The sequence below is a fragment of the Cyphomyrmex costatus genome, unplaced genomic scaffold (genome assembly GCF_001594065.2).
Source record: "Cyphomyrmex costatus isolate MS0001 unplaced genomic scaffold, Ccosl1.0 scaffold160, whole genome shotgun sequence".
NCBI classification, from domain to species: Eukaryota; Metazoa; Arthropoda; class Insecta; order Hymenoptera; family Formicidae; genus Cyphomyrmex; species Cyphomyrmex costatus.
Genome location: NW_017275610.1, coordinates 539092 through 555580, shown reverse-complemented (window position 1 = coordinate 555580; position 16489 = coordinate 539092). Strand labels below are relative to the sequence as shown.

Below are 16489 nucleotides of genomic sequence, written 5' to 3'. Positions count from 1 at the left end.
ACACACACACACACACACACACACACACACACACACACACACACACACACAAGCGTGTATATATGGTATATAATCCAAATATTACAGCAAAAAAATCAGAAAAAGTTCAGTTATATGTATATCATCAATTCTGAGTTTATTTTCACATAAACCTGTGCAAAAAGAATTCTTTTTAGAACTTTACAGAAAAAAATTTTTACATTTGAAAATGAATTCAGAAGTGATGACAAGACTGAATTTTTATAAGATTCTTTCTGCACTCTCTGTGTGTTATCTGGGTAAATAATATAATATAATATAACATAATATATAATACAATACATTGTATATATAATACATTATATTGTTCACATATTTATATATATACATATACATGTATATAATACGTATATGTGTAATATTGTTCACACTCACATTATTCGTATATGTATATACACATAAATATCGATATATTTTGCAATATATTAATCACACTATCATATGCAATTTATATATGTTATGCATCCACATATTTACGAAGGTAATAAAACATTAATGTGCACGAAATGGAAATCGGGAAAATTTAAGAGATATCTCTAAACTTAAAACAAGGAAGCAGAAAGATAATATCAGATGACGTATTACATCTTAATCGTGTAAGTAAAGGTCAAAGGATCGTTCGATACGTCACATTCACGCGACTCTTTTCGCGTTCCGGCTTCTCTTGCCGTTACGAACAAAGAGGACGTCATCGAAAAATGTGCACGCGCCCGCTCTTTTATTATATAATATAATCCGAATCCGAGCCGCCCGATGGTCGATAAAATCAGTAGACATAAAAGTCATATTCGCAAGATTCGCAAGAGGACTCACCTTGCGGTTAAGATCCACTTGCTGCCTTTGGACGAGAGTATTCACGTATACTATCAGGATCCCATAACGTATCTCGGCCCGCGTGACGATTCGACAATGGCGATGACGAACGAAACCAAAGTAAAATAACATTCACTCTAACCAAAGGTCGTTCATCGACTGTGCTCACTGTGGTAGTGTGCTTGATTGCCGGAGGCCGGAGTAGTGCCGCAACATAAGAACAAATCGGAGTGCACTGGCACTGTGCACAGCTGCGTGCATGTCCATTGGTTAACCCCGTAGCGACACGTGACGTGTGACACGATCCCCTGCCGTTTTCATCTGACGGCCCTGTACAGTCCCTCAATAGTTTAAGACACCATCGTCCGCCATTTTCAAGTTAACTATATAGTGCTCTTTTCAAAGACGTTTGAATCGAGTCGGATTTAAGTATTTTACATTATTAAGACTGTACATGTCACTGTATGTCATCACAAAAACAATACAAAAATATAAAAATAGATTGTTTTATTATTATGTTTCTAAGTGCTATGTGAAATTATTGAGCATGATTCTCATTATTATTAGTTTCATAAAATAATCACTTTAAAAAGTGGAGGATAAATATAATTCATAAATTCTATAATAAAAATTTCATCAATTTTGTAGTTTAACAACCAATGATTTGAAACAAACTATACATTTCTCTAACTGAAACCCGATTCCACCAATGTGCGGTTAACTTATTGTTTATCGGTTTATCTAATTCCTGAAATTAAAAAATGAAAAAGAGTAAATTGAACCAAGTTTAAAATTAACCTTATTATATATTAGTAAAATCGAGCCTATATAAGTGAATTCGATCGCCACCGATCAATAAAACGTTCGGATAATAAAAGACAAGTTGATTTGTCCCGCAGTCAATAATAAAAGTTCATAAAAAAAAAAATAAATTTTATCGTGTAGTTACTTGTACAAAGTATTAAAGTACTAAAAAAAGAATATAAAAAAAGGGTCGATTTTTATCTAAGTAAAGTATATATCAACAAAAAAGTTGTTCTTCATTTACTGAAAACGAACGAATTTGTATCGATGTCTTTCATTGGAATACTTCCATTATCGATGGTTGATAAATCATCGCGTTGGTCTCATACGAAAGGAATAATCACTTCAAATACAATATGTATTTAAATTTAAGAATCGTCGTCAGACTTCTTTCCATTGATAAACCGTACGAAATATAATCTTGCATTCAATAATTCTTTGATTTCTTACCATCAAAATATAAACTTATTACATCACACAAATCGAATTATCATGGATAGAACATAATGAGACGTTCCTTTGACACAGTCCGCAAGATATCTTTAAATAATAGTCATTAAATTATAATAGTCCCTACAATATGAATAACTCAGTATTAAATTTATTGCGTTCATTGATTTTTATTTTGATGTTTACTAAATTCTTTATAATCTTAATATTCCATATTGAATTGTTAATGGATCTTAATAAAATAATACTAAAAATGGGTTAACTAATACAGATCTCAATATGCAATTTAGCAACATTTTATTATATATTCATTAGAACTTCAGTAAAAAATTTCCTTTCGGGCAGATAAAAATAAAAAAATTATAATACATTTCTACATTTCATTTAAATGCGAATCTGTTTAAGCAGTCAAATGGTCAGCAGTATCTACATATGTGTAAAACTGACAGAAAACGCGCGTTTGTTAGAAAAATCATTCTAAAAGTGCATTTCGTTTCACGTATTATAATTAGTATAATGCATCATTTATCTTCGACTTTTTTTTTATTTGATGAACAAGGACAAAAGACGTATCGTGAATATGAATTTTTTCAAAAAAATTTAATAATTTTTTAAATTTTTTATATGTTATTATTAACTGGAAAGTATCTATTATTAGCGATTAATATATCATCATTTTATAAATAATAATTCCGATCATTAAAAAATTTTTTTAATATTTTGATGCGAAATATTAAAAAATCGCTAAATTCCATTTAATTAACAAACCAAATGTGTGACAGCCGCAAAAGCACCATACACACAAAAAATGACTTGCATTTAAAAAAGGAAAAACAGTTTATTTCTATACCGTACTCTTTTCAAAACAGTTATATATGTATATTAATGCATCGTAAAAATATTATCCTAACAATTTTTGTCTAAACGTAAATTAATTCTTGCTCATGAGCACATCATTTATTATGGCATATCTACCTACTCTTTTTTTTATATACATCTACTTATATTAATTTGTTAATCTTAATGTATTAACTAATTATGTATATATAATTGTCCCTCGCCCAAGACGCATTTTTATATATCTAAACTTAAAATAACGTAACATCATTTGTTAAACTAACATTATTTCTTTCGAGTGACACTTAATAATTATTGTTATCGTTTTCATCATTATACTTGGATTAATTTCGTTACACGAAAATAGCATATTCTTCTTTTCTCGTTCAGTCCCTATATAAGAATTCGAATACGAAAGTTTCTGTCGCTTTCTTGGCATAAAATAAACTACAATCTCGCATTAATAATCCTTTGATCTTTTAGATTATAATCTGTTCTTAATTTCAAGTAACGTCAAGTCGCTAATACGGTTGTCTAATTGGTTGATGACGGCTTAAATCTAGCTCAAGACCATCTCGAAGCTTGAGCAACGCGTCTATGAATTCTGTCCTTAGGACCAGTTTCACAATTCACGGTTAACTCTTAAGAGGTTTAATTTATTCCTCATCTCTTTCCAATTTTAGAATTGAAAAGAGATCTAGATCATCGAGAAAACCTACAAATCCCGGCTACTTAAATACCATCAACACTTTGTATCTTAAGATCCGCGAGTATTCGGAACTTCATTTTTTTTCCGAGACTTCTCAATCATTCTAGAGTTTCCTTCATCAGGGTTGCCACAAATTTGCAACCGTAAAATCGCCTGACATTTCCCTGATTTACTGACGGAATTTTGAGATTTTTCCCTGACCCAGAATCATTCATACTTTGCAATGTTCCTCGGTCTTCCCAATAATTGTACATAAATCGAGGGTTTCATATTCAGAAATCGACTTCCAAAAAAAAAGGTTGTCAAGAAAAATGATGGCAGAGCGTAAAGCCCGACGAAGTTCAGCTAAAAGTCTTACAATTTCTCTGACAAGTGTGCTAAATCCCTGACTTTTTCTAACTTTCCTGGCGCATTTTACAAATTCCCTGACATTTCCCTGATTTGTGGCAACCCTGTTCATATATTAGATGTGTCGATTTGTAATTATTAGAAATCTGTTATTCTATTATATTAATCAATTTTCTAGATCAAACTCAATACTACGCGTTTATTGAAAAAGATACAAAAACTCTCGTAACGCCCGCACGCACACGCGCCGACTCAATGTTACAATAATCTTATAAAAACGGAATTATCATCTATAACAATCTAATATTACAAATGATCTTACAACACACCGCATTTATACGCGCATCAATTTAATTATTTAGTTAATACAATGGTCAGTTTAGGTTTATAAAATAAATATAGTTTTTGTATAATCATCTTTATCAGGCAAAATAATCATGTACAAACTAACTTTATATAATTAACTCCGTTATATAATTAATTCTTCCAAATGTTTCTAACCGATCGAAGCAATGTGGAAAATCGCTCAATGAATTTCTTGACCGTAATCAATTAATCCATTTTTTTACACATTTCTTTTTTGATTTTACATAACTTCTGAACGAATTAATCACTATTTAACGTATGATATCTGATCTTAGCGAGTTTTAACAAGCTAATAGAGATAATCGTTATTATTCCTGCTCAATTCTCGCATACATGATATAAAGGTAATTTCCACGAAATAAATTTCGAAAGTACTTTTTAGAAACCATCTTCGATTCCTAATTTAAACTACGCATTGTTGTCAAAAAGGCAGAAATGCAATATTGTAATTTCTCAATAGAGTCTCTCTAAGCGGTTTATCCATATTTACTTTTCTTTTACTATAAAACAAGAACATAGAAACACAAATATCCTCTATATTAGGAAATTACAATATTACATCTCTGCCTTTTTGGCAAAGTGCAGCTTAGATTAGGAATCAAAAATGATCTATAAAAAGTACTTTCGCAACTCATTTTGTAGAAATTACCTTTATATGAGTGTGTGCAAGAATCCGACATGAATAGCAAGTATTTCTGCACATAAGCGGGATGTGTACAAAAACTATATTTTTTTTATAGACCTAAATTGACCGATATATCAAGTCAGTGGCACACGATGTTTGTTTTCCTGCTGAATTGTTAGCTGAATTAGAATTTTTGTCAGTATCGCAGTACGGTGATAAGAATTGAATCCAGTTAGCAATCTAGCAAGAAAACAAGCATCGTGTACCACAGGCTTTACTTTATTGAATACGTGAAGTGTCTATAAATGAAATAGTGAAAAAGAAATAATCACGATGTAATTTATTTGTCATTTGTTATTCCTAAATTCCTTGAAATGATTAACATATTTTCGATTACTGATACATCACAACTGCAACATTTAAGCCATAAACAAGTCAAAATTCGTTTGGAACAGTCTCGAACATTTTTGATAAACGCGCCTAAATTTACACACTGTCGTTACTACAATTTAACTATTGTTTGGAGATTGTCAATCGTTAGGTGGTCCAAGTCGCACTGCTTCGAACGGATTCGCGTGTAAGCCCTTAGCAAATCTTCAGAAGCGAAGAATAAACACTGCGTCAGTCACAGGACTAGCCTTTGCAGATCTCTTATCTCAATTATGACAATGAAATCAGACGTTAGATTGCACCACTCACAGTCGAATCACGATTCCCACATACACCACCGCGCCGTTCCTTTTTTTTCCTTTTCTTTATGATAAACACAGTGCTAAATTTCTGGATCAAATTTGATTCACTTGCAAAGTCAGAGCAGAGTACCTGTGATCTAAGCGATCTCTCATTACAAATCTCTCAATGATGATTTCTCAAAAGATCCCTAATAGAAAGGCAATAGGCTGAATTCTATGATGAATATATAAATAAGAGTTTTAGTTTGGGATTATAAACATTAGTAGAAATTAACTGAGATTTTAGAAATCGCGATTTCAGTCGTTGAAAATAGACGGAAAGTCAAGGACATTCAATCAATTGACTTTAAGCAATACATGCGACATATCTAATAACGGTAGGATGTCTTTTCGCGAAATGTTTAGCCTTGATAGCCTTGGTTTAGCGCGATTGGTCCTCTCTTTCTCTCTCTCTCTCTCTCTCTCGTAAATGATTAAAAAAAAAAGAAAGAAAAAAATCGCCTAGTAAAATTCTATACGTCTGTATAAAAATTAGGCAAAGAAAAAATCATGATCATGACTTTTATTCACCTATCTTTCTCTCTTTCTCTCTCTCTCCTCTCTCTCACATACACTCCCTTCTTCTTTATCTATCAATATGTCTCTCTTTTTCTCTTTCTTTCTCTCTTTTTCGTTATAAAACAGCGCTATCAGAAAATAAATACATAAATGTTGGCTTCCTCTAAATTTATAGTGCTAAGAGAGGCACGGCACTTGGTGTTTTTCTTCTTTCTCGTTTTTCCCTGGCATACATGATTTTTTTTTTTTATCGAGCTTGAGAATTCTGCAGCATCAGTTTAATCTTCTCGTATGCGTACAACAAATTATCCGCCAATCCTTTACAACAACCATTTTCCTGAATGGTCTGGAATCTGTAAGTCTTGAAGTTTTTGTCATGATCGATGTAGGTAACTGCAGTCATCAATGGACACATAATGATCTTTGCATGATCCAGGAAGTTGATCTGAGAAGTAAATAAATAGTTTTATTTATCTCGGAGCAAGAGCAACACAATATAAAATTTATAACATATCAATAACAAGAATGCTATTAAATGTGAATTATGTTCTCTCGCTGTTTAAGGTGATGCTAGACCCGTCTGTATTATCGATAAAACTAGCGTTTTTGACGTTTTCGTTCCTGTCTAATTTTTTCATAATAGTTTCGCAGAATACAAATTCCTCTTCCACGATTTAAATATTCATGCTAATGTATTTGTCCCTGGTCTATATTGTGTCTAAAGCCGGAAAAAATATAAAATTACAGATTTCTTTATCCATTTTATCTTCAGCGTTGGTCGGCATACTGAGGTTAAACGAATAAAGAAATCTATGATTTCATACTTTTTTCAGTTTTGGACACAAAATACACCAGGTACATTAGTCCGAATATTTAAATCGTGAAAAAAAAAATTTTTATTCTACGAAACTACATATTATGAAGAAAGACAGGAACAAAAACGTCAAAAGCGTTAGTTTTATCGGTAATATAGCCTTCAGCATCCCGTTAAAATATGTTAAAATACATAAAAATACATAAATTTTAAATTGTCCAAAGAAAAATATAACGCATTTTATTGCAAAACAAAAATGAAAATTGTAAAAAATTAAAAAACAAAAATAAAATAAAAATAATAAGTCATCACATTATATTATTTTTCAATAAGTGCAATAGATAATAATAATTATATAGAAAGTGACACATAACTTCATATAGATGCAATCAATTTGTTTCGGATCAAAGTTTTGAGTTTGATCTTTATCTCAACCATGCTTTATAAGAAATTCAAAAAAGTAAAAATTTAGAGTGAAAGTGTTGAGATTATAATTTATTTCGAGAACAATAAGCAATATATGCTTAGTCATCTTCTTAATAGTAATCATCCTTCTTAATAGTAATCATCCTTCTTAATAGTAATGTATTCATAATTTAACAATTAATCATTTTTATTTCATCTTTTTACATGTACGTATATGTATATACACACACGCACACATATACACATATTTACTTTCATAAAAATTGATTAACACTTACTTGTACTGTGCCATTGGTCAGTTGCATTACCACAGCTGTCTGAGTCCTAAACCACTGATGTATATAAGGTATTCTAGAAAGAGAGTCACTCTGTTTCACTGCAATAGAGCCACCTGCCTTCATCAGGTGCTCATTCATGTATTTCAAAAAGAAGTTCATCAGTTTCATTTTCTTTTCGAGACTGGCAGGATACTCCTTGACCGTGTAATACAACTCATCGCCCTCACGATTGATGTAGTGAATATTGTAACCATTCGCCATCATAATCAATCGTGTGCCATCGTTGTACATCACGCCGACGCTATCATCAGACAATTGATACCCGAAACCGTACTTGTCCGAGTAGTCCACCCACTTGCTGATCCAAATCACAGGTTGCGCTGCCGGATCAGTCAATTCGTCTGCAAATTTTCAAAGATTTTTATAACAATTTTATATTTTGACTACAATAATACTGAATACAAGAACTATAATTAATTCCAGTTGTTTTGTGTAGGTTTTGTATATACATATATACAGCGCATTCCATGTATTAGGAGTATCCATGTATTAGGAATCTATCTAAAAAGGAACTGCTTAGGATTTTTAATATGATCATATAAATATATTCTTGAGAAATTTAAGAACTATCATATAAATATATTTTGCATATTCTATAAGGTCAAAGAAATAAGGCACTTTGCATTCAAAATATTGAAGGCAAAGCGTCTTATTTTTAAGACATTTTTCTAATATTTACAGTTAAAATTACAAAATATACAAAGTTTTCATAGACATAAATATTTTAAGATTTTTCCCGTACTCAGAATGAAAGACGTTAACTTTGATAAGGAAAATATGTATGTTGAATATTACAGATATTTATTATTTTAAGATATTTATTTATTTCTATTTTGTTAAGAATCATTATATAGGCAATGTGTAATATGAAGGTCAGTAAGCTAAAAGTCTATAGTGGCACCATCTATTGTATAATGACAATCAGAAGCGCACGCATCATCGTCGGGCGTATGTGCAAGAGGTTATTGAAAAATACACGTAAATAAACTTCACAATTTTTTGTAATTTTGGTCTCGGTTTTTATACATTTACCTTTGAGTAACAAATAATGTATCTACATATACAATAGTATATATATATACACAATTGTATATATATATATATATAATAGTATATATATAACATTGCGTTTCTTCTATATAAGTTGAAGAAAGACCCGTGATCCAAAACGTTACATTATATGATATAAATCTCAAAAATTAATATAGAACAAGAGAATTTTAACATACCTGCTGAAGAAACTGACTCCCTAGCAGGCTTAGTTCTCAACACGGAACCTATCTGCTCTTTCAACGTCTGAAGCATCTTCCTGATATCGAGGTTGACTCTTTGTGGCTCAGCGATTTCACTATTAGGTTTAGTTTTTCGTGATGGGCTGCTCGGCACTCGACAGGAAAGAATGTCTTGCTCCGTGTAACCGTTGAGGTTCATTTCACCGAGTGGTTTACGATTGCAGTGTGATTCGAGCATATCCAAACGTGGTGCCATTGTAAGACATGAAAGTGGCAAACTCGTTGGCAAGTATCCTACAATAATAACAGATGTCATAAACGTTACAATTTTTCTGTGTTAGGTCAACCTTAATATTTGGAATTAAAATTAAAAAGGCTACATCAATTGAATAGAGAGAGAGAGAGAGAGTATTAAATTAACCAAATGTATGATTACAATTATGACGCTTACATCGCTAATTTGATAATTTCATTTTTTGGAAATTGATCGTATTATCGGTCATCATCATTACTAACTCAATTTTTCTTGTCATTATTAGTGCAGTCCTCACATATGCTATATCGAATTTCATTTGAATGTTTGCCATATTGTGATCGCAAATAACCAAAACTCTTTTAAATTGATGCACCAAAATTCTTTTAAACTAATAACAGTTTTTAAGATAAAAACACAAAATAAGTCCTATATATTACAAAAATAAACTGGAGAGAATAATAAAGGACAATAGGAACCGGGCGCAGAAGACATCGCACTATTAAAAAATACCACTAATAAGTGATAAAAATCATTTATTCGAATAACGCTCTTTTATTATAATAGCGCTATTACATGTTTCAGTTAACTTCTTAGCCTTCTTCAAAGAAACAAACTAATTTTTTTATTAGTGGTGTTGTTTAATTGCATGATGTTTTCTGCGTCCGACTCCTATTGCCCTTCATTTTCTCCAATTTGTTTTTGAATTATAAGGAGTCTTAATTGATTTTATTATTATAAGATTCCTGTATATTAATCATAATTATCAAAAGTTCTTTAAATTTATTTTCAACAAGTAATAATCAACGAAAAAACCTTAAGCATGGGTAAGACAGCAATCACACTATATAATTAATGTATTTTTTTAAATTTTAATTTAAAATATTAAGGATGACTATAGTAAGATCAAATCGACTTATTATTATATATTTGTTATTATTATAGGTTTTAATTATATAAAGTTGTGTGCGCAAAAAAATATTCTATGTTGGCTTTCATGCTGCTGTTTAATTATTACTAACAAATTTAAATTATAGAAAATTAACATTACAATAAGAAATAATATAATTTATTTTATCACACACACAAGTCTGTTATATAATTGACAGAATTGCATTGCAAAACCACCTACATTAAATAATTTGATTTTAATTAAAACATTGATGTCTTACCAGAAGTAAAGAATGTATCTTTCATTAGTTTGACAACGGACGGACGTTTTGAAGGATTCAATTGTAACATGTTTGCCACCATATTCATGGCAGGTTTACCAATATGTTGCGGTGTCTTATACTGCACTTGTTTGATCCTTGAATACGTCTCTTTCAGACTCGATGTCTCGAAAGGCGGCTTGCCGACAAGTAGAGTATACATTATACAACCAATACTCCATATGTCAGCCTCATAAGAGTGTCCGATTTTTGTGAGCACTTCTGGTGCGATGTAATTTGGAGTACCGCAAACAGTCCTTTAAAAATTTCGATTTTCACCAATCAAATGATGTAACAAAATTTTGTGTATAATTATAATATTAAATTTTTAAAGGACCGTCAATGTAATAACTAATACGAATCGAAAACTATAACAGTCTAGTTGGATTTAATTCGTGATAGTACTGTGGTAGTGTATTAGAGTTGCGTTTCAAGACCGACAATTGCTCGGCGCAGTTTAGAAAAATTGTATTGGGTATGTTAAGTTAGCACCCCAACTATAGTACTCAGGAGTTCTGATTAGAGTTCCCACTTCCTTTTGACGAGACGAAAAGTTCCCTATAGTTAATAACAAGAGTTCCGCTCAATAAACTGTTTTTTTTACATTTTGAAAAAATGGGGTGCTAACTTTTTATCGAATTTCGAGGTGGAATAGTTCTGAGCGGCTTAATAGCTTCAATTTGCGATTGCCTAGAGTACCTGATATGTAAAAAAAATTTTCGAATATTAAAAAAAAAATTAAAAATTTTTGAAAAATTAATTTTTAGATACAGTAGTTCTGATGATAACTCCTGCTTCTTTTTGACGATACGAAGAGTTCTCTATGATTTTTAATGATATATGTGCTTAATAATCATTTTTTAATAATTTTGAAAAAGTGGGGTGCTAACTTTTTAGCGAAATTCAAGGTCTCATAGTTCTGATCAGCTTAACAGAACTATTTTGTGAATACCTAGAGTTCTTGATATATAAAAAACATTTTTGAAATATAATAAAGTTTAAAAAAAAATAGTGGAATCTTTGAAAATTTTTTTGAAAGTACCGAGTAGTTCTGAGTTGCGTTTCTTATAGTACTCGACGAGTTCTATCGAAAATTATAAGGTGAAAAAGCGATTGGACCAACGGTTTGCAAGATACAGCGACATTTGTCGGAAGATCAACAATTTTTAGAGTGAGTATATCTCGGAAACCGTTGGTCCAATCGCTTTTTCACCTTACAATTTTCGACAGAACTCGCCGAGAACTGTCCAGAACTCTGATCAGAACTACTCGGTACTCTCAAAAAATTTTCCGACGTGGGACTTTGAAAAGAATTTTTGATCAAAAATTTTTTGGGAGTACCGAGTAGTTCTGTTTGGAGTTCTGGACAGTTCTCGACGAGTTCTGTCGAAAAGTATGAGGGTTCAAAGCGATTGGACCAATGGTTTCTGAGATATACTTATTTAAAAATTGTATGATCTTACAAATTTAACAAATGTCGCTGTATCTTACAAACCGTTGGTCCAATCGCTTTTTCACCTGACCGTTTTCGATAGAACTCGTCGAGAACTTTAAGAAACACTACTCAGAACTACTCGGTACTCTCAAAAAATTTTCCGACGTGGGACTTGGAAAAAAAATTTGAAGTTGAAATTTTTTGGGAGTACCGAGTAGTTCTGATCGGAGTTCTGGACAGTTCTCGGCGAGTTCTGTCGAAAAGTATCAGGGCTCAAAGCGATTGGACCAACGGTTTCCGAGATATACTCTAAAAATTGTTGATCTTCCGACAAATGTCGCTGTATCTTGCAAACCGTTGGTCCAATCGCTTTTTAACCTTATAATTTTCGATAGAACTTGTCGAGTACTATAAGAAACGCAACTCAGAACTACTCGGTACTCTCAAAAAAATTTTCAAAGATTTCTACTATTTTTTTTTGAACTTCATTATTCTTCAAAAATGTTTGTTATGTATCAAGAACTCTAGGTATTCACAAAATACTTCTGTTAAGCTGATTAGAACTATGCGACCTTGAATTTCGTTAAAAAGTTAGCACCCCATTTTTAAAAAATTATTAAAAAATGATTATTAAGCGCATATGTCATTAAAAATCATAGAGAACTCTTCGTATTGTCAAAAAGAAGCAGAAATTATCATCAGAACTATTGTATCTAAAAATTAATTTTTCAAAAATTTTTAATTTTTTTTTTAATATTCGAAAATTTTTTTTACATATCAGGAACTCTAGGCAATCGCAAATTAAATCTATTAAGCTGCTCAGAACTATTCCACCTCGAAATTCGATAAAAAGTTAGCACCCCATTTTTAAAAAATGTAAAAAAAATGTTTATTGAGCGGAACTCTTGTTATTAACTATAGGGAACTCCTCTTCGTCTCGTCAAAAGGAAGTGGGAACTCTAATCAGAACTCCTGAGTACTATAGTTGGGGTGCTAACTTAACATACCCACATATATTAATATATAAATTCACGCGAAATTATATATAAATAACTAAGATTCAGTTAGACTGTTATAGGCTTCGTATTAGTTATGTAATTATAATAAATAATTATAATAAAATTAATTTACTTTTAGCATGTAAAAATCTCATCAAAACATAGAGTACACATTAAAACTTTACCAACATTTATTTAAATTTAAAAATTTTAAAAATAAAATAGAGAGAACTTAAAAATAAATAAAATATAATTTAATTTTTCTAAATTTAGCGTTAATAAAATTATTTATAGCAACAGAGATGACACATTTATTATAACTGATGTATTTAAAAATAATAATTACTTTTTCCGTTCACCGTCGTGCTCCAATCTGGTTGCTAATCCGAAATCACCAATCTTGACTTGCAAATCATCGTTTAAAAACAAATTACCTAATTTTAAATCCCTGTGAATTATTCTGTGCTGGTGCAGATAAAAAACTCCTTCTAAAATTTGCTTCATGAAGTATCGTGTTTCGCATTCCGACAGCGCTTTCCTGCGCTTGTGCAGTTCCATCATCGACTACAACATTAAACCATTATAAGACTATCATAATTGGCACTTGATACTTGCAAAGTAAGTACTGCTATACCCTCTTGCGACAGAGTTCCAGGATGATGTAAATATTATTGCTATCGTCGAAGAAGCCGTGAAAGCCAACGATGTGTCTGTGACTCAAGCTCTGGTGAATCGCAATCTCCTGTGTCATTTTCTCTCTCTGATTGCTTTTTGCCATCAGTGACTTTGGCACGATTTTCCCCGCGAATACATGGTGAGACTTTGACTCTGTGATTTCGTAACATTTTGCAAAGCCACCCTATGGAGTAATGGACATAAAATCAAATAAAGAATAAAACTTATAAAAATTATTTAAAAAAAGAAAGGAAAAGATAAATTTAAAAAAAATAAATAAATAAATAATAATATTTTAATTATTTATAACTAAAAGAAATTCAAAAGATAAAATTCTATTCACTTATGCTACATATTTTAATATACGTATATAATTCAACAAATATTTTATACATGTACTCTGATCTTTCTGTGATGTTAAAATCTTACCATATGATACATAAAATTATAAACAGAATTTTTCACTCTAAATTTTAACATAAACTCTAGAGTCTTTAAAAGATTTAGTACCCGAAAAGTAGTATAATTTAAAATAAAAGAAAAACTAGGACGATTGCTATATGGAATAGACACAATATTGTAATTTACGTATATGTGTATATAATCTTAATTACACAGTAAATATTTTTATGTATATATATTTTTATGTATATATATTTTTATGTATATATATAAATTATGCTTATGTATAATATCTTATATATTTATATGTAATACATGTAACAGTAATAAAATAAGATGTCCAAATTAAAAGCACTTTTCAAAACACTCAATGGCTGCATTCAGCAGACTCAATAGTTTTACTCAACCATTTTATGATTCGTCTCGCTGATTGGATTATACTTTTAGATCTAAAGGAATAGTCCTATCTCAACGAAGAATCATAAAACAATTGTAAAACTGTTGCGTCTGCTAAACGCAACCAATTATAACAGTGTATGAGTACAGCTTTCGTAAAAAAAAAAAGCTCCACATATAATAAAAAAAGATATAATTTAAAAACTTTAATTTTTTAACAATAAGAAACACATTTAAGCAATCCTTAATGAAACTTCCTCAGTTTTCTAATATTAATTTTACCAATGTAAATAAATTTTAATTTCGGTTTAATTAATTTTTTGTATTGTAATTCTTAGATTAGAGAAGATTACTTAATTATTTCTCTATAAAATTTCCTGAATTTTGTAATGTCAATATCTACCAAGGTAAATTAACTTTAATCTTAATTTAAGACCTTGGCTTACTCTTTATCTCTTTTCCAATGTTAGAACTAGAAAGAGACAAAAAATAGATAAGTTAAACCAAGATTAAAGTAATTAATATGAGATTGCATTCCTTTCGAGAAACATAAATAATTCCTATCTTTATTATTTATTAAATACCAAGAAAGACAGAAAGTTTGTCAGCTGTGTCTTCTCTAAAAAAATAACCCGAATTAGTAAAAATAGTCATAGACAAGTTGAAGAGTAATTTTTAATACAAACTATTTCTGAAATCTCTGAAGTTGAAACAAACGTGACGTTTCAACGTTCTTTTACAATTAAATCATCCCACGTCTCTTTGTACGAATCGCGTCCTCGGTACGAGTGCAACAAGTGTTGGGCGCCGAAGTACCATGTTTACACGTGTGTATGGGTGTATATATATATATATATATATGTATACGCATGTCGCGGAAATTGCGAAGAACATGATAGTATGAGAATAAGATTACATTTGCACATTTTTGTCGTACGATAAAATTTTTCATGTCTGTTTTGGCTGCAAAACAGAGATTCTCGGATCTTATGGCCAATCAACAGGCTTGAAAAATCTGTCGTACAACAAAAACGCACAAACGTAATCCTATCCCGAGTGAGCAAGGTCAAGGGGAAGGCGAACAGCTCAAGGCGCAGTGATCGCTCATTACCTTTCCAAAGAACCGGCCCTTCATGTAACTCTTGCCGGTGTTCGCGTCGTATATTACGTTCGGTATAGTACTCTCCTCCTCATTCGACATCATGCAATCGATGCAATCACAATGGTAAACAGACCCGCTGTCGTTATCACCGTCAAATGTGGTGATATCACTCGATGATGCCGCGTGGCTGTCAGACACGTCTTGCCGCTGCCACTGTCGTGGATCCCGATCTGCGGCTTCGCCCCTCCAAAATCACGTTACCGGCCGGCAAAGAACCGCGCGTATCCTATATACTTCAACGACTGATAGACGACTCACGTTATGCCGGTTGATCGGTTCTCAATCGTTCCTCCGTGTTGTAATGTGAGAAATAGAACCGTGGTGAGGATGCAATGGGAAGAGGAAAAGAAGAGCGAACGGCCGTGAACACGGACACGCTACCGTACCGCAGGAACACCCACTGAACTCACTGCTCACCGTACTTCTGTTCAATTCAAACCGCCTAGCACTCACCGTCGCGAAAGACGTGCAACGGCTCGCTGGTTTAAATGACGCACGGCCAACCAATCGCCGCGCGCGCCGGCTGGGTCACGTGGCTCGGCGGGAGCGAGCGCGCGCCACCGTGCGGTCATCGACCTCACTTAACACGATTTCTCTTTCGTAATTTGAGACCGCTTGCAAGAAGTATGTTCTTTTTTTAATTGAATACTTTATGCCAATACTTTATGCGTCTCTTTATGCCTAGTTCACACTAGGCGCGATGAGCGATGCGCGACGAGCAATAACCAATAAGAACTCTGCTTTACATCGTCGTGTGAGCTAAAGCAAAGCTTTTATTGGATATCGCTCGTCGTTCATCGCCCATCCCATCCAGGGTGAACTTGGCATTATTGTAGAAGGCCCATAATAGGTAACAGCTTTTGTCCAGTTTGAACGCGTCCAATGATCTATAGGCTATTTCAGACT

The 16489-nt window shown here is 32.1% G+C and overlaps 1 protein-coding gene across 1 annotated transcript; it reads right to left on the bottom strand.

The window, feature by feature from the left end:
* Positions 1 to 5453: 5453 nt before the first annotated feature.
* On the bottom strand, positions 5454 to 15752 carry polo (Serine/threonine-protein kinase polo). The gene is made up of 7 exons (XM_018536871.1): positions 15533 to 15752; positions 13583 to 13807; positions 13295 to 13512; positions 10477 to 10772; positions 9049 to 9345; positions 7760 to 8160; positions 5454 to 6686 (listed from the first exon to the last, which is right to left on the bottom strand). The coding sequence occupies exons 1-7, from the start codon at positions 15623 to 15625 to the stop codon at positions 6489 to 6491; spliced, it is 1728 nt and encodes a 575-aa protein (XP_018392373.1). The 5' UTR covers positions 15626 to 15752; the 3' UTR covers positions 5454 to 6488.
* Positions 15753 to 16489: the final 737 nt, after the last annotated feature.